Below are 21,742 nucleotides of genomic sequence, written 5' to 3'. Positions count from 1 at the left end.
AAGCTCTGCACTCCCTGCGTCCCATACTTTGCCCCTTTATAATAAAGCTCGAGTAGGTAGCATAGCGCTTTCCTGAGTCCAGTCAGTCATTCTAGAGAATTATCACACCTGGGGGTGGTGGTGAGCAGTCATGGGAATCCCTGAATTTGGAGTCAGCGGGGTAGAAGTGTAGGTAGCTTTGGGATACTTTAAACTCCTGGCTGGCATCTGTTGTGGAGGCAGTCTTGTGGGGCTGAGCCCTTGACCTATGTGTCTGCTCTAACTCTAGGTGTCAAATTATAGGACATCCAATTGCTGTCACAGAATTGCTGTTGGAACTACATATCTTTAAATGGTGTGTGTGTGTGTGTATGTGCGCACACAGAAGTGCGCATGCATCATACACACTCTTTTCTCTTACTGTATATTGTATATTTAATAAGGAAAAATTCAACTACTGTGCATTTAAAGTTAAAGAAAGAAAAAAATATGAAGTAAAAAAATAGGCATGTCATATATACCTTTAACCATAGGGAATAGTCTTAAGTACTGAAAGAGCCAGAATTGCCTGTATTTGGAAATTTATCTTTCAGTCTAATAAGAATGGCTTAATTAATTTTATACACAAAACATTATCAATCTGGGCATTTTCTGGCATATTTCCCAAGAACTTATTTAGAATCTGGCACCCTCAAAATTGAACTTCATTTCTATTTGCCTCAGTCCTGAAAGAAAACACTGATCAAACTTATTCACAGGTGGCATTATAATGACAACCATTTGATTTCCTCAAGTTCAGAATTCAAGACTTTAATAATAACTCATAAAGAAGGTACAATTCATGCAAAAAAAACCCACAGAAGCTATAATGCTAATTTCATACATACGTGTACAAAATGTACATTTAATATAGTCTCAAAATAATCCTTGTCTGAAATATTTACTAAATAATAAGAATGAAATAATTTTTGAACCAAAAAGAATGGTCTTTTAACTTCCTTGCTAAGTAGAGCACTCATTTAAATACATTTTCCTGAAACTGTTCTTAAATATTTTAAATTAAAGCTAGCATTATCTATTAAATCAGCTTTTAATCATGATCATAGTTTATCCTACAGAAAAAGGTATTATTTATAAGGTCACTTTAATATGACATAAATATATGTGTATGTATGTATGTATGTGTGTATACTATAAATTAATTTATTTATATCATATATATATTTAGAATCCTAGCTGTTTTTCCTCTAAATTATACAAGTCCTTAAAGTTTTCAATCTGGTAAATTTTTAAATGATATACTCACTCCCTGTGAATGTTAATAAAAACTGGCAAAACTTCCGGAATACTTTCAAGAAGAAAGTAAAATAATTAAAATAACTTGAAATGTCGCTGTCTTCATCTTCCTTCTGTTTGGTTAAAGAAATAATAAACTGCTTGGTTTGGTTAAAGAAATAATAAACTGCTGCAAATTCTATTTCTCACTCCGCTGCAGGTTCATATTTACACACCATCATAGCATATTTAAGGCATAAACAAATGCCTCTTGAAAAAATGTTTTATTGACAACCAGAAATACAAAACAAATCCTTCACAAGCTACACTGATAAAAGACTTTACTTCTAGCACTAACCTAAGACTCGGTAACATGAATAATTGTTCATTAAACTAAAATCTTCACTCTTTAATGACTCTTAATCATCTATCCAGAAGAATAAATTGTTGAGAATAGACTTGAGTAATCATTCACCCATGTCTCCTGTTTTTGAGTTACTGCTGTCATGGAGCAAGGCAGCATAGATTTTAAAATATCACATAAGATTCTTTTGATTCTTCTCTACATCCTTGAATCTACCAAGAAACATGTATCAAAGGCACAGTTCAGTTAAAAACAACAACAGCACTGGTCTGAATTCAACACTGACCCTTCCCATCACACAGCAATTTCTTTTTGACATATATGTTATCATTCTAACTCCTATTCTCAAACTGTTCAGGATTTTACTTAGAAATTTTCTGGTCTATCAAAAAACATCCCCCCAATCACTTTCTAATTCCTCCTAATCCACCTAAAAATAAGCAATACCTTTCATACGCTGCTGATGGGAGTGCAGAATGGACCACTCTTTAAAGGCCAACTGTCAATATTTATCACACTTACAAAAACATTTCCTCTTTAAACCGTCAATTCTCTTCAGAGAATCTAAGAGTTACCCCTGCAAATGTAAGAAATGACATTTATTCATTAAAGCATTGTTCCTAATATCCAAAGGTTGGAAACAACACAAGTGTCCATCTATAGGAGACTGGCTACAAATCTGAGTATATCCACAAAACGGAATATATGACAGCTGAAAGAAAAAAAATAAAGAATGCGTTAAGTTTAATTAAATAGTGATAAGAAGGAATATCCAGAATATACTGTTAAGTGAAGAAAAAAAGTGCAGAACAATGCAGAGCATATGGAAGAATCTTTTTGAAATCCTGCAGGTAAAAAAGGTAGTAGCTTGGGACTTCCCCGGTGGCACAGTGGTTAAGAATCTGTCTGCCAATGCAGGGGACACGGGTTCGATCTCTGATCCGGGAAGATCCCACGTGCCACGGAGCAATGAAGCCCGTGCACTACAACTACTGAGCCTGCGCTCTAGAGCCTGTGAGCCACAACTACTGAGCCCTCATGCCACAACTACTGAAGCCCAGATGCCTAGAGCCCATGCTCTGAAACAAGAGAAGCCACCGCAATGAGAAGCACGTCCACTGCAACAAAGAGTAGCCCCTGCTTGCCGCAACTAGAGAAAGCCCGTGTGCAGCAAAAAAGACCCAATGCAGCCATAAATAAATAAATAAATAAATAATTTTAAACAAAAAGGTAGTAGCTTGAGGTAAAGAAATGCTTTTTGATTTTGTCAAAGTCATGTAAAGTCTTAGAGTTGAAATTAAAACTATTGTATTTAACTCTTTTTCTATTTCTGAAACTAAACTATAATAAAAGGCTAGAAATACAGGTTTTCCCCCATATCTGAAAGTAGAATGTTTCTATGAAACCTTTCGTAAGCCAAAATGGTATAAAGTGAAGAAGCAATTACCATGAATTTATATGGGGAAAGTTTGAGCATTTCCAGACTCAAAAAATAACCTACCAAATCATACCAAATAACACATAAAACCTAAAATAACACTAGCATATAGTAAAAGCAGGTATGATATGATAAACACACTGCCTGGATAAAGTAGAAATAATGTCTGTTCAGTATAGTTTCACTTACCAGAATCGAGAGGACAGCCAGCAGCACACTGGAAGGCTGAGAGGTGGTGATGATGGTGTGTTAGGCTTAGATGTGGGAGGCTGTGGTGGGGGCGTGTGGAGATGGGGATGTAGGAGACAGAGGAAGGGGGTCACCTATTAACATCTCACCATTGTTTGAATCCGTCAGGGCAAGCAGGTCACTAATGTCTTCACCTTCTTCTATAACTGCCTGCCTCAGCGTCAAATGTTGAGGTTCATCGTCGGCTGTGGCTGATGTGGAAGGCTTGAAATATGACAGTATGCTTGACTGCTTATCCTCATGCATTTTTCTATCATGCAGTTGTTTGTAGGCACTCAGAACATCCTGCAAACTTGCCCTAAACCTACATGCCCTTTCAAAATTAAAGTCATACCTTCTCTGCTATCATTGCAGCACTGTCAATTACAGTGAAAATCTCATGCAAGTGCTTCATGTTGAGTTCCTGGAGGGCTTTACTTTTAGGCTGTTCACTACTGTGTTCCGTTTCAACTAGTATTTGAATAGTATCCTTTCCTCTTGCAATGGCATCAGCTCTTCATCTGTCAGTTCTTAGTCATGGGATGCCAAAACCTCTTCAACATCATCTTCAGGGTCAAACACTTATACGAATAACCACCTCCTGTAATTATTTTCTTCAGTTCCGGGAACTTTTTGGCAGCTTCAGTAACAGCGGAAGCACTCTCTCCAGTAACTTTTAAGGTAAGAACCTGCCCTCACCAATCAAACCATCCATGACTACCTTCAAATTCTACTGTTGCAACACTTTCAACACCGTGGTCCAAGTGCTTTCTGTTTCAGCTTATTAGAAAGACTGACCGATTTCTCCTTAAGTATAAGATAACGTAAACACCTCGCTTTGTACACCCATCAGTCTGCTCAAGCAATAGACTTTCCAGTTTACCCACTGCTGGATGCCAACTGAGACCACTTTGCTACTAACAGAAGCAATAGTAACTTTGGCAGCTTTCAAGATTCTTTCTCTCTGCCTGGAAATAGTGGACCCAAACAAGTTCAACTCACACACAATGCCCAGTTCGTTCACCCCAATCGAAACACTTAAAATTACATCTGGTTTTTATGTTAACCTTTTCTGATACTTTAGGACACTTGCTGACGAATGCACAAAATAAACCCAGATGCAGCACAGATGCTCACAGACACAGTTCCAAGCTATGGGGGCTAGATGCTGAGATGCTGAGTGTATTTCCAGGGAAGGAGCCTGGCTGTGCCACTCAGGCTGCTGGGTCTGCGCGCTGCCTCGGTAAAGGCTCCCTGCAAAAAAACACGCTGAAGGCTAAGCATACCAAGTACTATCGCTTTTCGCCGTTTTTTTGTAAAAGTGAAAACCCTCCAGATTTCCTTCAGTTATGAAAACACGTACTAATACAATACAGGTCTTTTCTAAAAGCGAAGTGGCCTAAATTGAATTTTTGAAAAGTGGGGGACACCTGGATATTAACCTGAAAAATAGTTTGGAACAAAAATGAACTTCTTTGCACTGACTTACTTTGTTCCTAAGAAACGTGTTTTCTTAAAATCATTACAGGGCAGAAATACAAATATATATATATTTAATATACATTTTATATCTATTAAATGAAATGCACATTTATGTTAAAAATCGGTGAACTTCTAACTTGGAGACACAAGTCTACTATGATTATAAAGAACAATATGGTTCTCTAAGTAAGTAAACAACGTAAATGATAGCAGAATTGAAAAAAATCTCTGTAATTCCCTTACAAAGACTGACAAATTAACGTGCTCACTGGTGTACCAGCGGGGCGGCAAGGAGTGGCGGGGATCGCCGAGCCGTAGGTGCGGCTCAGCGCCACCACCAGCTTCGCCCGGTTCTGATGCGGCTCCTGCGCCAGCTGAAGGCCTCCTTAATAGGCAGCAGTCTCTTGACCCCCATGGCGCCAGAACCCGGCCGGTAAGAATCTCTCGGCTCTCAGCCGTATCTGGCTCGACTGAGCACGGCCAGATTTTCTGCAGACAAAATTCAGACTTCGGTCAGCCGGCCGTGGACAGCCGAGGGCGTGGTTACCGCCAGAAAGCTCAAATAACTTCCGCGGGAAAAGGCAATACCGCGAGACGAACGCGAGGGCAGGGGCGACTCTTAGCTCCGCGCATGCGCAGAGGGCCGAGCCAGCCCTTTTCCGGCTGGAAGTGTGATTTCTGTGAGTGTTGAGGTTAGATTGGAAGTGGTGTTGTGTAGAGAATGGGGGGCGAGGCGCACCGCGGGTCGGCAGGCGAGGCGCGAGGCTCGCGGCGCTCGGCTGGAGGTGAGAAGGAAGAAAGGCAACCTCTGGTGGGAGTGGTCCGGAGTCCGCTAAAGGGAGACATTCCGGGGTTCGTTGGCGGGAGGCACGTTTTGCTTTTGCTCAGGGAGCGAATGGACATCTACCGGGGGAAGGGGTCAGCGATCCGGGATCCGAGGGAAGATGTTCTCGGGTCACATGAAGGGGTCAGGCTGAGGTTCTTAGGCCTAGTTAGGTCCCTAGAGAACTGGAGCAAACAGGAGTCTCCTGGGAAGAGGGTTACATTCTAATCTACTTAAAGCTCGTACCTGCAAGTTCCTACTCTTGAGGCCTAAGTATTACTGATGTGTGCACAATGGCAATACAGGAAACAAAGGATAATATCAGAGACGGAAAGAAGGTAATTTTAAGTTACTGGTTATGGGACAGGTTTGCAATGCCTTCAGGAAGGAATCAAGCTTTAAACATCCCTTTTAAAAATAGAATATCTTTAGACAAACAAAAAGTTGAAATAAAACTATAACTAATACATATGTACTTGACACCCAACTGGAGAAATAGTTATTATATAACTGAAGTCCTTTGTGTGCTCCACCCAGTCCCGTTATGTTCCCTCTTGACCAAGGTAACCACGCTTTTAATTTTGGATTACATATAGTGCTGTTTTGCATAGTTTTAACAAGCAGAAATGTGTAGAACCTTTGGCAGCTTTCTTTAACTTAATATAAGATTTGTCAGTGTTATGTAACTCTAGTTCATTCCTTGTAACAGCTGAACAGGTGTTCCCTTATATGCACATATCACTATCCATTTTCTTGCTTTGTATCCCCAGGACCTGGCACATCGTAAATACTTACATCTTAGTTGATTGGATGAATGCTGTAGCATTTGAGCTAAATCATGAAGAATGAATAGGATTTCAAATGACTTAAGGCAAGGGGAATACCAGCCAGAGTGAAAGCAGAAGCATGAAAGAGCATGAGGTATTTCAAGAACTCCCATAGTCTTAGAGCTTCAAGTGTAGAATGGTATGGAGATATGGGATGAGGGAGAAACCTAGAGAGATAGGATGAGGCTTTAAGAGGTAAAAATTCATGGCAGGGAATTAAAGACCACACCTATCAAGCATCATAGCAATAATGATCATTGCATTAAGCATGTAAGGCAATCATGCAGACCTGCTTAAAATCCTAACACATTTTCCTAGTCCATTCGTAGCACCACTTTTGTAAACAACTATTTCATACCTTATTCTGTCAAACTTGCAACATTTTCTGCTTCTGACTCCGATTTAGCTGTTACCTTGCATCCTCTTTCAGTTAGAAAAGGACTTCCCCATGCTTTCATCCCCACATCTATCAGGGCTATACCCTAATATATTATGTCTGCTATTATTGTAGGTGAATTGTCTGCTTGAGGAGAGAGAGTAAGCCCTTTAAGAATACTTTTTGGATATAACAGTCTGAAGCATAGCTGATTATGAACTCCCACAGAGAACTGGATTGAAATGAGAATAGTAAAAATATAAAAGAACAGAATGATTTAAAGACAATTGTTTTTGTCTAAAAGAATAATTACTTATTGTAATATAAATGAGATATTAGGGGTTTTTTAAATGTGTTTCTTATTTTCAGGTAGATTTAAGTGTTAGGCTTTATAAGATAAATCTGAATATAGTTTACATTTATGTTTTGTTTTTTTTTTGCGGTACACAGGCCTCTCACTGTTGTGGCCTCTCCCGTTGTGGAGCACAGGCTCCGGACGCACAGGCTTAGCAGCCATGGCTCATGGGCCCAACCGCTCCGCGGCATGTGGGATTTTCCCGGACCGGGGCACGAACCTGCGTCCCCTGCATTGGCAGGTGGACTCTCAACCACTGTGCCACCAGGGAAGCCCAACATTTATGTTTTTATAAGACCATTGTTTCTAGTATCTAACATTATAAGCAGTTTATTTTGAAATAGAATATCGTTGATCCAATTTTAAAGAATAGGTCATACTAACCTTTGTCTTTTTTTTTTCAAATTGTTCAAATATAGTTTGGTAACTTATTTTTCATTGATTAATAAAAACAATGTACATGGTACAGTTTGCTACAGGTGTCATTCTCTCATTTAATCTTTCAAATACATTTACTGAGTACCTACCATTACAACAAACACTGTTCTAGGAACAGGTCATTATTGCACCTTGGTATATAAGAAACTTTCAGCTACAAGTATTTGGTCACCTTAATTGAAATTCTCTCCTAAAGAATGGCTAAGATAGATGCACACCCAGTTAAAGAGCATTATTGCTCTGAAATGTGGTTATATATCCACAACAGTCAACCTCAACACACACATCTTAAGCATCAGTGCACACATCTATAGATTTTTGAAGTTTTGGCCAGAAAGGACCTGTCCCAGCAGAACCCATCTGGCTTATGGAATCACACATGTAGTTATTCATGTTAATGTATGTATATGCTCTGATTTACATTGAGTTCTAATTGAGAATATCTCTGTTTAAAGTTCCAAAACTTACGGTTAGACCAAAACCCTCAGGTTTGAACCTGTCCCTCCAAATTCCTGTGACTTGCCATTAAGGCACCTTTCAGAGACATAGATAAAGAAAAGAGAGGGCAAACAAAAGACTTTGGAGAACGTTTTAACACTGTTTTTCTTTATAAGGTAAATGTCTATAAAATATCTGGGGAGAGGTGGCATACAGGATAAAATTGTAGTGGTTTGAAATTCATGTGGAGAGAAGGAACATTAAAAACAAGTGAGCATCCTTCAGTATGACAGGAAGAATCAATAAATGTTCTATTTCAGCTGTTAAGGGCAGTTATATATCTGAGTCAGATTGCTTCAAGGCTGTTGTGAATTGCTCTCCAGCTCTTTTTATTCATCAAAGAGATTTAGATGCAGTTGCTTTTTCAGCAGTTTAGTTCTGATTTAATATATTGATGCTGTCCACCATGCTGTGACATCCAATAGGCGTCTGCCATAAACTCTTTAGTCCTACTAACTACCTTGGCAGACAGGACATAAGACCTCCAAAGAAAAGCTTTGCCTGTTTCTCAGACCAGGCCCTGAATTCTCCCATATGTACTCTTTTTAAAGTATAATCAGGTACCATATACATTAGATCTCTAGCAACTTGTCCTAGTTAAAGCATTCATAATATAATAACTAATCAAGTTGATATTTCCAAGCCCTTCCTAAGGCAACCAACACCTAAAAATGCCACCATCCTAATAAACCCTGACCTTTGCCCCTATTTGTAGGTCTTCCTGTTGACACTAATGCTTTATATTACTAAACACAGAAAACTATGCCAAGAGACTGCTAGTCTAGAGACAAGGTTATACATTTTGATCTCTTGCATATTACAACTTAACCCTACTCCCTATAGCAAAGTTTTCTCAGATGACTCCTGCTGCCACCTTCCTGAAGCTGCATTCCAACAACGTTGTTCTAGAATGCCGTTTAAAGCTTTTAGTCTCATATAAAATATCTGCTCCTAAATTCAAGATTTAGTATTTGTCCAATGCCAAACTGCCCAAATAGTCTTATCTTGACAGCTCCCCATGTCACTTTTCTCACTGAATTATACTAAATTGTGTAACCCATCTCACCAGCCACCTTTACCCCTCAGTTCTGACTTGGTTCTGTTTATTGGCAGTTCATATCAGAGACATCAACAGAATAACTCAGTACCAGAGTAGGCCATCACAGCTCAGGAAATCCTAGAGCAGTCCCTTTGGCATTATTTGAAGTCTGTCAGCGTGTGTGAATTACGTTAACAAAAGCTGGCACCATTGCAAAAAAAAAAAAGTTGAGCAACATCTATGCTTTATCTATAAAGCATAATCTGTGCCCACAATATTGACAAGCTCCAGCAACAAAAGGATACACAACCTTTGCCGGGATCCTCTTTAAAAACGTACTTGTACATACGATGCAGCAGTCAGGTTCCTTAGTATCTACCCAAAGGAGTTGAAAACTTTTGTCCACACAAAAACCTACAACCAATGTTTATAGCAACTTTATTCATAGTTGCCAAAATTTGGAAGCAACTAAGATGTTTTTCAGTAGGTGAATGGATAAATAAACTGTCATAGCCAGACAATGAAGTATTTTTCAGTGCTAAAAAGAAATAAGCTATCAAGTCATGAAAATACATGGAGGAACCTTAAATGCATATTACTAAGTGAAAGAAGCCAATCTGAAAAGTCTATATACATATAATTCCAACGGTATGGCACTCTGGAAAAGGCAAGACTGTGGAGCTGAGCTGGTAAAAAAAAAAAAAAAAAAAAAATTCGGTGACTATTAGAGATTGGTGGCAGTGGGAGTGGGGATAGGAAAGAAGGGAAGCAGAGGCACGGGATTTTTAGGGCAGTGAAAATACTCTGTATGAAACCATAACGATGGATACATGTCATTATACATTTGTCAAAATTCATAGAGTGTACAACACGAAGAGTGAACCTTATGTAAAGGGTAGACCGGGTGATTATGATGTGACACTGTAGGTCTATCAGCTGTAACAAGTACCACTCCGGTGGGGGATGTTGGTGATGGCGAAGACTGTGCATAGGTGGGGGCAGGAAATATATGGGAAATCCCTACCTTTTGCTCAGTTTTGCTGTGAACCTAAAGTTGCTCTTAAAAAAAATAAAGCTTATTAAAATTTTAAAAAGTGCAGTATACATGACATACTGTAAGTCCCCTTCAAGTTTACTGTTAAAAATAAGTAATGAAGTCTCAGGGAAGAATCTCACTAAGGCCTTCTCCATCTGGCAACATCTTTCTTGTTTCAAGGTCACCATCCACTCTGATGCCTCTTTCAAAGCTGGCTTTATTAAAAGATTAGGCCACCACATAAATACAGTGGTGACAGACTGATGAAAATCGATGGCATTCAGATAATTTGTAGCACATTTTGCGTGCTGCCTGGTATTCCTGAAACCTATACCTTACTTGTGTACTGTATGATACCGTTTCACTCACAGGTGAAGGATGGGTGATAGCTAGAATGACAAATATTTAGTGTGTCCCCAAAACTGAAGGATTCCAATCTTCCTCTCAAGTGATTGGGGGAATCCATTCACCAGGCAAGTAATAAAAGTTATCTCGAGATACGGGTGTTTCAGCTTTAACACTATGACTTAGAAGAACTCGTGGAATGCAAAATTTATGCTAAAATATAACAGACATTATGTGGAAAATAGATTAGGGCCAAACTATGCAACTTTGTAACCAGAACCAAGATGAAGTAAAAATGATATACCTATGATTTGTTTTAATCAGGTATGATAAGGCAAACAGACACAGAAATGGCTGTCATGAAGTAGGTAGTTTTTATACAGATCCCTAGAAACAGGAGGTAGGGCATGCCGAGCCATGCCATACAGGGCGGCCACATGGGAAGCACCAGGATTGGGCAGGAGGGAGAGGAGGTGGAAGGGGAAATGTGGAAAAGCCCATACTGTGGTTTTCTCAGGAAGGAATTGGTCAAGCAGGGTAAGCAGGTTTCAGATTGGCTTTCTTAACAGTTTCACCAGGATTCAGGGCATGGGGGCTGTCCGTAGTTCATGGTTACCTGGCCCTGGGGTAGTTAGGGCAGGGGAGTATCTGGAGAATAAGAACCTGATTTGGGAGGGTAGGAAAGTGTGGGTAGGGCTGGCTCTGGACTGGTTAGTTTGCATATGAAAGTTGTGTTCCTGGGTTGAGCTATCAGTCAAGTTGTTTGCTATCTCTAGGAATTACCCAACCCTGGGAGAATTAGTTCCCTCTATGATTAGTGAGAACCCACATGCCAGAGCATCAAGAATTACAGAAAATAAGAAAATCTAGTTAATGCAAACAATCCTGATAAAACTATTAACACTTAAAATGTTTAATTTCTAATAAACACTACAGTAAATGTAAGACTTTACCCTTCCTCCTCCCCCCCCCCCAAGTGGCATTACTTGATGGAGAGGTTTGTAAGGAAGTGCTGTATTATGCTGATAAGACCCAAATATCCTAAGTTCAAAGAGAGCAGTGCGGGAAGTACTTACAAGATGGGCATGGCCAAACTGAGCTAAGAGGAAATATATATAGTGAATGAGCTGTGCTCCTCCATGGTTTCCTGTGTTTAGCTTTGTCGATGTACTTTGCATCTCCTGATGCGACTCCCAGGTCTTACATCATTTTTTCTATCTCCCAATCTTGGTTGAGGTGGTTTGCCTTACAGAAAAAGGCCTAAGCCTATATAACATTGTGTTGAGAGGTACCAGCTTTTTGCTTCAGCACCCATGACCTTGGATTCTGTAAAGGTCCCTATAGCTGGCAACACTATTTCTCTGTATTGTAATGCTTAATGTCATATCTCTGGTCTTATTCCCAGGTCAAGGATGCATTCCAAGACAGTTCTAAAAATATGTCACCAACTCCAACCTTATAGTTGACCTAGCCATGGAAAACCTCATTGGAACCTCATGAGATCAGACAATACTGGCACTCTTAAAAACCCTTCCCATCAAAAAGTATCAGGAATGAAAATCAGGAATGATATATACCTACCACTTCAAGAAAGTCTCTGTATCAGCCAGCAGTTTAGCAGATCAGCTAGTTTCTTTGGTCATCAAGCAGACATAGTCAAGCCACTAACACAAAAGAGGAAAACGTCTCTATGTCAGTGTTTTTCACATTATGCATGTGACCCATTTAGTAGGTCATGAAATCAATTTTGTGAGTCATGACGAACATTTTTAAAAACAAAATAAAATATAAAATATCAGAGTGGTTTGCATGAATCCTTTGCCAGAATTATACACCTTGCAAGGAATACTAAGGTCATAAGTTTCAATATGTGGAAAGATCTTTGATGGAGGGGATATGATGAATAGAATGTACATTGATTGCCTAAGAAATGGTTTTTCAATCATTTTCCAATGATGTCTTATCTGGTTTTCATAATAACAAGGTTGATCTGCAGTCTAGTTGTATATTACCATGACTTGCAACTGTATATAAAGTCTGAGATGTTCCACTGAGATTCATTTGCAAACTGCAATTTTGGAAAGATGTTATCTAGGCTGTAAAAAAAAAAAAAATATATATATATATATATATATATATATACACACATATATATATTAGTGGCAATTATAATATTTTATTCAAAATTGCTTTTAAAATGGATCATTTCTTTTTTAAAAGAAAGAGGAATAATGAAGCAAAATATGCAGAAGCATGTTCAAGTTCTACTGCTGGATCTGGAAGTATGAATAGTGACAATATTGATAAAACTATTGACTCTAATCTGCAAACATCAACTTCATTTGAGCCATGTTTCAAAAAGAAAAAAGTAACTGCAAGGCATTATAATGAAGATTATTTAAAATATGGTTTTATCAAATGTGAAAAATCCTTTGAAAATGACAGACCTCAGTGTCTTATTTGTAATAATATTCTTGCAAATGAAAGCTTAAAACCTGCAAAATTAAAAAGGCACTTAGAAACACAGCATGCTGAACTTATTGATAAGCCTCTTGAATATTTTCAAAGAAAGAAAATAGATGTAAAGTCATCAACACAATTTCTTAGCTGCTCTACTACTGTTAGTGAGAAAACCTTATTATCATCATATTTAGTTGCATATCGTGTGGCAAAAGAGAAAATGGCTCACACAGCTGCTGAAAAAATTATTCTTCCAGCATGTTTGGATACGGTGCGTACAATTTTTGATGATAAATCTGCTGATAAATTAAAAACGATTCCTAGTAATAACACAATATCTCTTCGAATTTGTACGATTGCCGAACATTTAGAGGCAATGCTTATTACTCAGTTACAGTCGGGAATGGATTTTGCAATCCAGCTTGATGAAAGCACAGATACTGGAAGCTGCACAGCACTTTTAGTCTATGTAAGATATGCGTGGCAAGGCGATTTTATGGAGGATTTTTTGTGTTGTTTAAACTTAACCTCACACCTAAGTGGATTAGATATTTTCACAGAATTAGAAAAGTGCATTTTTGGTCAGTATAAATTAAACTGGAAAAACTGCAAAGGAATTACAAGTGACGGAACAGCAAACATCACTGGAAAACAGAGCAGAGTAATTAAAAAATTGCTAGAAGTTACTAGTGGTGTGTGGAATCATTGTTTTATACATCATGAAGCATTAGCATCCAGAGAGATTCCACAGAAGCTCATGGAAGTATTGAAAAAGGCAGTGAAAGTTGTTAACTTTATTAAAGGAAGCTCATTAAACAGCCGACTTCTTGAAACGTTTTGTTCGGAGATTGGAGCTAATTATACCCACTTACTGTTTCACACCAAAGTTCGTTGGTTGTCTCAAGGGAAAATACTGAGCAGGGTTTACGAACTCAGGAATGAGATACACGTTTTTCTTACTGAAAAGAAGTCTCATTTGGCAACTATTTTTGAGGATGATATTTGGGTAACGAAACTGGCATATTTAACTGATTTTTGGCATATTTAACATATTTTTGGCATCCTTAATGAACTACGTTTAAAACTACAGGGGAAAAACAGTGACATATTCCAACAGGCCGAATGTATCCAAGGATTCCAGAAGGCATTACTGTTGTGGCAAGCGAAGCTTAAAAGCAATCGTCCTAGCTACTACATGTTTCCAAGGTTTTTGCAGCACATTGAAGAGAATGTTATCAATGAAAACATTTTGGAAGAAATAAAACTAGAGATATTGTTGCACCTCACTTCTCTCTGTCAAACCTTTAACCATTTATTCCCAGAAGAGAAATTTGAAACATTAAGACAGAATTGTTGGGTAAAAGATCCGTTTGCTTTTCGAAACCCAGAATCAATAATTGAGTTAAACTTGGTGCCTGAAGAAGAAAATGAATTATTGCAGCTCAGTTCTTCATGTACATCGAAGAATGATTATGAAACACTAAGCGTATCAGCATTTTGGATTAAGATAAAGGAAGACTTTCCTTTGATAAGTCAAAAGAGTATCCTGCTATTATTACCATTCACAGCAACTAGTTTGTGTGAAATAGGATTTTCGGTCTTAACCCAGTTAAAAGCAAAGGAAAGGACCGGATTAAATGGCGCAGCAGATATGCGAGTAGCATTATCCTCCTGTGTTCCAGACTGGAATGAACTTATGAATGGGCAAGCACACCTACCACGTTAAATAAATCTTTTTTTTTTTAATTGGAGTATAGTCACTTTACAATGTTGTGTAAACAAATCTTACCTGGTTTTTGTTTCTGCAGTTCTCATTTTGTGATTTTTTTATCTGTTGTATTTAAATGTTAATATAGCAGTGTATGTGATAACTTTGTTTTTATTTTTGTTATATTTTAATACTAATAAAATCAGTGTAATTTTATGTTCATTGAACAAACATTTAATGAACTTCTATTAGAGGTCAGGTACCGTTCTAGGCACATTTGGGATACGAAATGAAGAAAACAGAGACCATTCTCTAGTGGAGCTTATGTTCTGGCAAGGAGAGAGAGAGACAATAAACATAATAAATAACGTTTATAATATTTAGACTTTAATAAGTGCTATAGAAAGTAATAAGAAAGGAAGTCAGGGAACTATTTGGGGACCAAATCATGAAGGGATCTAGACCATTATAGGGGCTCTGGATTTTTGTCAGTGAAATGGAGAGCAGTTGGGTTCTGTGGAGGAAAGACATGATGTGCATTAGGTTTTAAAAAACTCACTCTGACTTCTATTTTGAGAATAGATTGAATTATATGTTACCTCTTTAAAGAGGTCTTTCCTAACCACTTTAGTTTGGGTACATCCTTCTTTATTCTTTTATTTCTTTGTTTTCTTGGTAGTATGTAATTTGTAATAGTTGTATTTATTTATCTGATTAATAGTTCTGTCAACCTGCCACCTTGAAATGCATGCTCCGTAGGAGCAGAGATCGTGTCATCTTGCATGATACATAGTAACTGGATATTCCATTTACATTTGTTGGAGAAAAAATTCAATAACATCTAATACCTGTAACATGAGGTCATAGTCCCAGGAATAATAATTAAATGTATGGCAAATTTCTTTGCCATTTTTACATTAAAAAATCTGATTTTGTCAGATAATCTCTATAAGCATCCCCAAACGGCATTGATTGATGTTGCTTCCTCACATCATTGCTGGAAATTAAGCAATTTAATTGCTTAATATGTCTTCCTCAAACTAATTTCAACTTCTGCCTCTCTTTACATATTTCCTGACCCCACTGGGTGATGTTTCTTTGGGCGTGGTCTTTCTCTAAAATCATATAGGTTAGCAGCTCCTTTCCATCAGCCACTCTTGGCATTATTGAAACATTTGATTTTTCAGATTTTCTATTCTATTAAAGGTAATAGATTTTTCCCCCTTATTCATGCTTAAAATACAGTTGGAAGACAGTTTTCCATGAATAGCTCACATTTCTGCACAGTCTGGATCCTCTGAATGAAAGTATTTGTGTTTAAGTTAAGAACTCTTGTGTAAGGAGACATTTCAGAATGGTGAAACTAGAGACATCTTCCCAAGAAACATCCCAGGGAAGTAAATATAAAGCCTTTTCCTACCTCCCTGGAGACATTTGCGTGCATTCCAGGAGTAATGAGTGATCTCCCTGTAAGGAAGGGTGAGAGGATGTACCAGCAGCCCCCACTGTGTGCAGAGCTAACACCTGTGGGAATTGGGGCATGGGAAACCAACCCACGATGCTGATCTGGCTCCTTTTTTTTTTTGCTATGAGTAACAAATTGTATCTCTGACCCAAAGGTCTTGTGTCTTTATGTCAGTATATGTCACTTCTACAAAATCCCTTTTACTATGTACAACATATTCACAGGTTCCAGGGATTAAGACTTGGCTATCTTTACGGGGGACCATTATTCAGCTTATCACAGTCCACTGCCAGTCCGCGAAGACTCATACATCCCACACGAGAAATACCTTCACCCATTCCAAGGCCCCCCAGAGTCTCAGCCCATTACAGTATCAACTCAAGTCTAAAATCTCATATCTAATCATCTAAATTATGGGTGCAGTTCTGATATAATGTGTCCTGGGGCAAAATCCTCTACCTGTGGAGCTGTGAAACTGGAAAGCATGTTTGTGCTCTAGAAATACAGTGGTGGGACAGGCATAGAGTAACAGATCCATTCTCATTCAAGAAGGGAGAAAATGAAGAAAAAGAGTCAGTTAATTACTTTTGAAGTCCACCTAGGCAAACTCCATTAAGTTTCAAAGCCTGGAAATAAACTTACACGGCTCATGCCTCTGCCCTCTGGACCCCTGACTCCACTCTTTGGAGCTTTCCACCCTTGGAATCATCCTTTTTCATAAAGAGTAACACATGTCTGCCACTGAGTGGTTTTTCTCAGCATGTTTTCTGCCTGTAGAATTTTGAGAGTCTTTTCATTTTTGCCCTCTGTCCCTCCTAGTCCAACTTGACAATGTTTCTGTTGGTATAGCATTCTCAAAAACTTTGTGGGTCACAGAGATTCACTTTACTAAAAAACAGGCTACTCCACAGATCTTTCCTGAATAATTTCATCTGTTTTTGGCTTCTGAGTCTTACACCCCTTCAAAGAGCCCTCTATGTACTTGAATGTACTAACCTTTTGTACTTTCCAAGTACTAGCAAAAGTCTATCCACACTTAAAAATGGTTAAGATGATAACTTTTATGCATATTTTACTACAATTTAAAACATTTTTAATCAAAAAAGAAAAAGCTGTGCGACTACATCATTGGCTTACTCTCCAGAGCATGCTTTCTTGGCAGTGGATCTCTTAACTTCAGCATTGTTTGCAATCTGTGCAGGCTGAGAATTTCCCAAATCAAATTCTGCTTCCTTTTTGTAACAGTTCTCTCCGCTCCTCTCTCACATTTTACTAAAAGCAACCAAGAAGAAACCAGGTCACACCTTCAATATTTTCCTTGGAAATCTCAACCAAATACCCAAATTCATTGCTTAAAAGTTCTGTTTTCTGTATAATTATAGGACACAATCTAAGCTTTCTACCATTATATAACAGATCCCCTTCCCTCCAGTTTCCCAAATCACATTCCTCATTTCCTCTGAGACCTCACCAGCAGTCTTTAACACCCATATTTCTACTAACAGTCTGTTCAAGGCAATCTAGGACTTTTCCATCATGTTCCTCAAAATTCTTCCAACTTCTACCCATTACCCACTTCCAAACCACTTTCATATTTTTAGTATTTGTTACAGTAGAGTTGCCATAGTTTGGAGCTAGAAAAACATGTTTTTTCTGATGACTGAACTCACCTCACCCCTTCTCCAATCTCTCTTCTTCTTTGGGGCAGCCTCCTTGCAGACTCTGGCCAAGACTAGCCAAGAGTAATAATCCTGTGCTAATGATGTCCCAAGCTCAGTCTTGGAACTGAGGACAAAGGGAGGCAGAAAGAGGGATACTTTCAGATACCAAAATCTGTACTCATTTCCTATGGCTGCTGTAACAAATTACCACAATATTAATGGCTTAAAACAACACGAATTTATTCTCTTTTGGAGGTCAGAAGCACAATGATAGTCTCATTAGACTAAAGTCAAGGTGTCAGCAGGGTTTGTTCCTTCTGGAGACTCTGGGGAAGAATCTGTTTCCGTACTTTTTCAAGCTTCTAGAGTCTGCCTGCCTTCCCTGCCTCACATCTTCAAAGCCAGTGGCAAATCACCTTCAAATATCTCTCTGCTTCCATCATCACATTGCCTTCTCTGTAAGATCACCTCTCTGGGTGATTGCCCTTCTCTTATGATTACATTGGACCCATCCAGACAATCTATTGTAATCTCTCCATCTCAAGATCCTTAAATTAATCACATTTGCAAAGTCCCTTTTACTATGTAAGGTAATGTATTCAGAGGTTCTGGGGACTAGGACACGGACATCTTTGTGGGGCCATTACTCAGCTTACCACAACCCAAAATAAACAAGGAACAAATAAGCTGTTAATAAGTATTTGAAACATTCCTTGAGAGGACACTATGAAACACTGTTCTAAAAACTTCAAATTCATAATATCTCTTGCTTCATCCTCAAGCAACCAAAAATGCCAACTAACAAACAAGACAAAATTTTAAATAAGGAAGTTCAGAAAGTATTGAAAGCTCTTGATGTTCAAGAGCACAAATTTCAGAGAGCACTGAAATCACAACTAACTGCTGAACAATCATTGACAGAAAGACACTGGAACTCACCAAAAAAGATATCCCACATCCAAAGACAAAGGAGAGGTGACAAAGAGATGGTAGGAGGGGTGCAATCACAGTAAAATCAAATCCCATAGCTGCTGGATGGGTGACTCACAAATTGGAGAACACTTATACCACAGAAGTCCACCCACTGGAATGAAGGTTCTGAGCCCCACGTCAGGCTTCCCAACCTGCGGGTCTAGTAACAGGAGGAGGAATTCCTAGAGAATCAGACTTTGAAGGCTAGCAGGATTTGATTGCCGGACTTTGACAGGACTGGGAGAAAGAGACACTGCACTCTTGGAGGGCACACACAAAGTAGTGTGTGCATCGGGACCCAGGGGAAGGAGCAGTGACCCCGTAGGAGACTGAACTAGACCTACCTGCTAGTATTAGAGGGTCTCCTGCAGAGGCAGGCGGTGGCTGTAGTTCACTGTGGGGACAAGGACACTGGCAGTGGAAGTTCTGGGAAGTACTCTTTGGCGTGAGCACTCCCAGAGTCCGCCATTAGCCCCACCAAAGAGCCGGGTAGGCCCCAGTGTTGGGTCGCCTCAGGCCAAAAAACCAACAGGGAGGGAACCCAGCCTCACCCATCAGCAGACAAGCAGATTAAAGTTTTACTGAGCACTGCTCACCACAGCAACAGCCAGCCCTACCCACCAACAGTCCCTCCCATCAGGAAACTTGCACAAGCCTCTTAGATAGACAGAGGGCAGACAGCAGAAGTAAGAAGAACTACAATCCTGCAGCCTGTGGAAGGAAACCACATTCACAGAAATATACACAAAATGAAAAGGCAGAGGACTTTGTACCAGATGAAGGAACAAGATAAAACCCCAGAAAAACAACTAAATGAAGTGGAGATAGGCAAACTTCCAGAAAAAGAATTAGAATAATCATAGTGAAGATGATCCAGGACCTTGGAAAAAGGTTGGAGGCAAAGCTCGAGAAGGTGCAAGAATGTTTAACAAAGACAATAGAAGAATTAAGAACAAACACCTAGAAGAATTAAATAACAAACAAACAGAAATGAACAATAAAATAATTGAAATGAAAAATACACTAGAAGGAATCAATAGCAGAATAACTGAGGCAGAAGAACACATAAGTGACCTGGAAGACAGAATGGTGGAATTCACTGCCATGGAACAGAATAAAGAAAAAGAATGAAAAGAAATGAAAACAGCCTAAGAGACCACTGGGACAACATGAAACACAACAACATTCACATTATAGGGGTCTCAGAAGGAGAAGGGAGAGAGAAAGGACCCGAGAAAATATATGAAGAGATTATAATCAAAAACTTGCCTAACATGGGAAAGGAACTAGCCACCCAAGTCCAGGAAGCGCAGAGACTCCCAGGCAGGATAAACCCAAGGAGAAACATGACGAGACACATAGTAAACAAATTGGGAAAAATTAAAGACAAAGAAAAATTACTGAATGCAGCAAGGGAAAAACTACAAATAACATACAAGGGAACTCCCATAAGGTTAACAGCTGATTTCTCAGCAGAAACTCTACAAGCCTGAAGGGAGTGGCATGATATACTTAAAGTGATGAAAGGGAAGAACCTACAACCAAGATTACTCTACCTGGCAAGGATCTCATTCAGATTTGACAGAGAAATCAAAAGCTTTACAGACAAGCAAAAGCTAAGAGAATTCAGCACAACCAAACCAGCTCTACAGCAAATGCTAAAGGAACTTCTCTACATGGGAAACACAAGAGAAGAAAAGGACCTAAAAAAACAAACCGAAAACTATTAAGAAAATGGTAATAGGAACATACATATTGATAATTACCTTAAACGTGAATGGATTAAATGCTACAACCAAAAGACACAGTCTCGCTGAATGGATACAAAAACAAGACCCATATATGTGCTGTCTACAAGAGACCCACTTCAGACCTAGGGACACATACCGACTGAAAGTGAGGGGATGGAAAAAGATGTTCCATGCAAATGGAAATCAAAAGAAAGCTGGAGTAGCAATTTCTTATCAGATAAAGGAGACTTTAAAATAAAGAATGTTACAAGAGACAAGGAAGGACACTGCATAATGATCAAGGGATCAATCCAAGAAGAAGATATAGCAATTATAAATATATATGCACTCAAAATAGGAGCACCTCAATACATAAGACAAATGTTAACAGCTATAACAGAGGAAATCAACAGTAACACAATAATAGTGAGGGACTTTAACACCTCACTTACAGCAATGGACAGATCATCCAGACAGAAAATTAATAAGGAAACACAAGCTTTAAATGACACAATAGACCAGATAGATTTAATTGATATTTATATGACATTCCAGTCAAAAACAGCAGATTACACTTTCTTTTCAAGTGCACATGGAACATTCTCCAGGATAGATCACATCTTGGGTCACAAATCAGGCCTCAGTAAATTTAAGAAAATTGAAATCATATCAAGCATTGTTTCTGACCACAGTGCTAGGAGATTAGAAATCAATTACAGGGAAATAAATGTAAAAAACACAAACACATGGAGGCTAAACAATACGTTACTAAGTAACCAAGAGATCACTGAAGAAATCAAAGAGGAAATCAAAAAATGCCTTGAGACAAATTACAATGAAAGCACGATGATCCAAAACTTATTGGATGCAGTAAAAACAGTTCTAAGAGGGAATTTTATAGCAATACAAGCCTACCTCAAGGAACAAGAAAAATCTCAAATAAACAATCTAACCTTACACCTAAAGGAACTAGAGAAAGAAGAACAAACAAAACCCAAAGTTAGTAGAAGGAAAGAAATCATAGAGATCAGAGTAGAAATAAATGAAACAGAAACAAAGAAAACAATAGCAAAGATCAATAAAACTAATAGCTGGTTCTTTCAGAAGGTAAACAAAATTGACAAACCATTAGCCAGACTCATCAAGAAAAAGAGGGAGAGGACTCAAATCAATAAAATTAGAAATGAAATAGGAAAAGTTACAACAGACACCACAGAAATACAAAACATTCTAAGAGACTACT

The 21,742-nt window shown here is 38.6% G+C and overlaps 1 protein-coding gene and 1 long non-coding RNA gene across 3 annotated transcripts; one reads left to right on the top strand and one right to left on the bottom strand.

Annotated features, from left to right (window-relative positions):
- Positions 1-1,497: 1,497 nt before the first annotated feature.
- On the bottom strand, positions 1,498-19,910 carry LOC117197710 (uncharacterized). 2 transcript variants are annotated; one of them, XR_004478506.2, is made up of 6 exons: positions 19,114-19,910; positions 17,807-17,921; positions 17,274-17,408; positions 12,085-12,167; positions 3,246-4,538; positions 1,498-2,330 (listed from the first exon to the last, which is right to left on the bottom strand). It is a non-coding gene; the product is annotated as an uncharacterized LOC117197710 (long non-coding RNA). The 2 variants fall into 2 exon arrangements; XR_007476840.1 differs by lacking the exons at positions 17,274-17,408; positions 17,807-17,921 and having other exon boundaries at positions 19,114-19,908.
- Positions 5,420-14,891, top strand: FAM200B (family with sequence similarity 200 member B). Its single transcript, XM_033410642.2, is given in 2 exon segments — positions 5,420-6,510; positions 12,724-14,891. Coding segments are annotated over 2 exon segments (1,971 nt in total). The 5' UTR covers positions 5,420-6,505; the 3' UTR covers positions 14,690-14,891.
- Positions 19,911-21,742: the final 1,832 nt, after the last annotated feature.

Source organism: Orcinus orca, chromosome 4, assembly GCF_937001465.1.
Source record: "Orcinus orca chromosome 4, mOrcOrc1.1, whole genome shotgun sequence".
Lineage (NCBI taxonomy): Eukaryota > Metazoa > Chordata > Mammalia > Artiodactyla > Delphinidae > Orcinus > Orcinus orca.
Note: the sequence above shows the minus strand (reverse complement) of the source record. Positions and strands in the feature narration are given on the sequence as shown.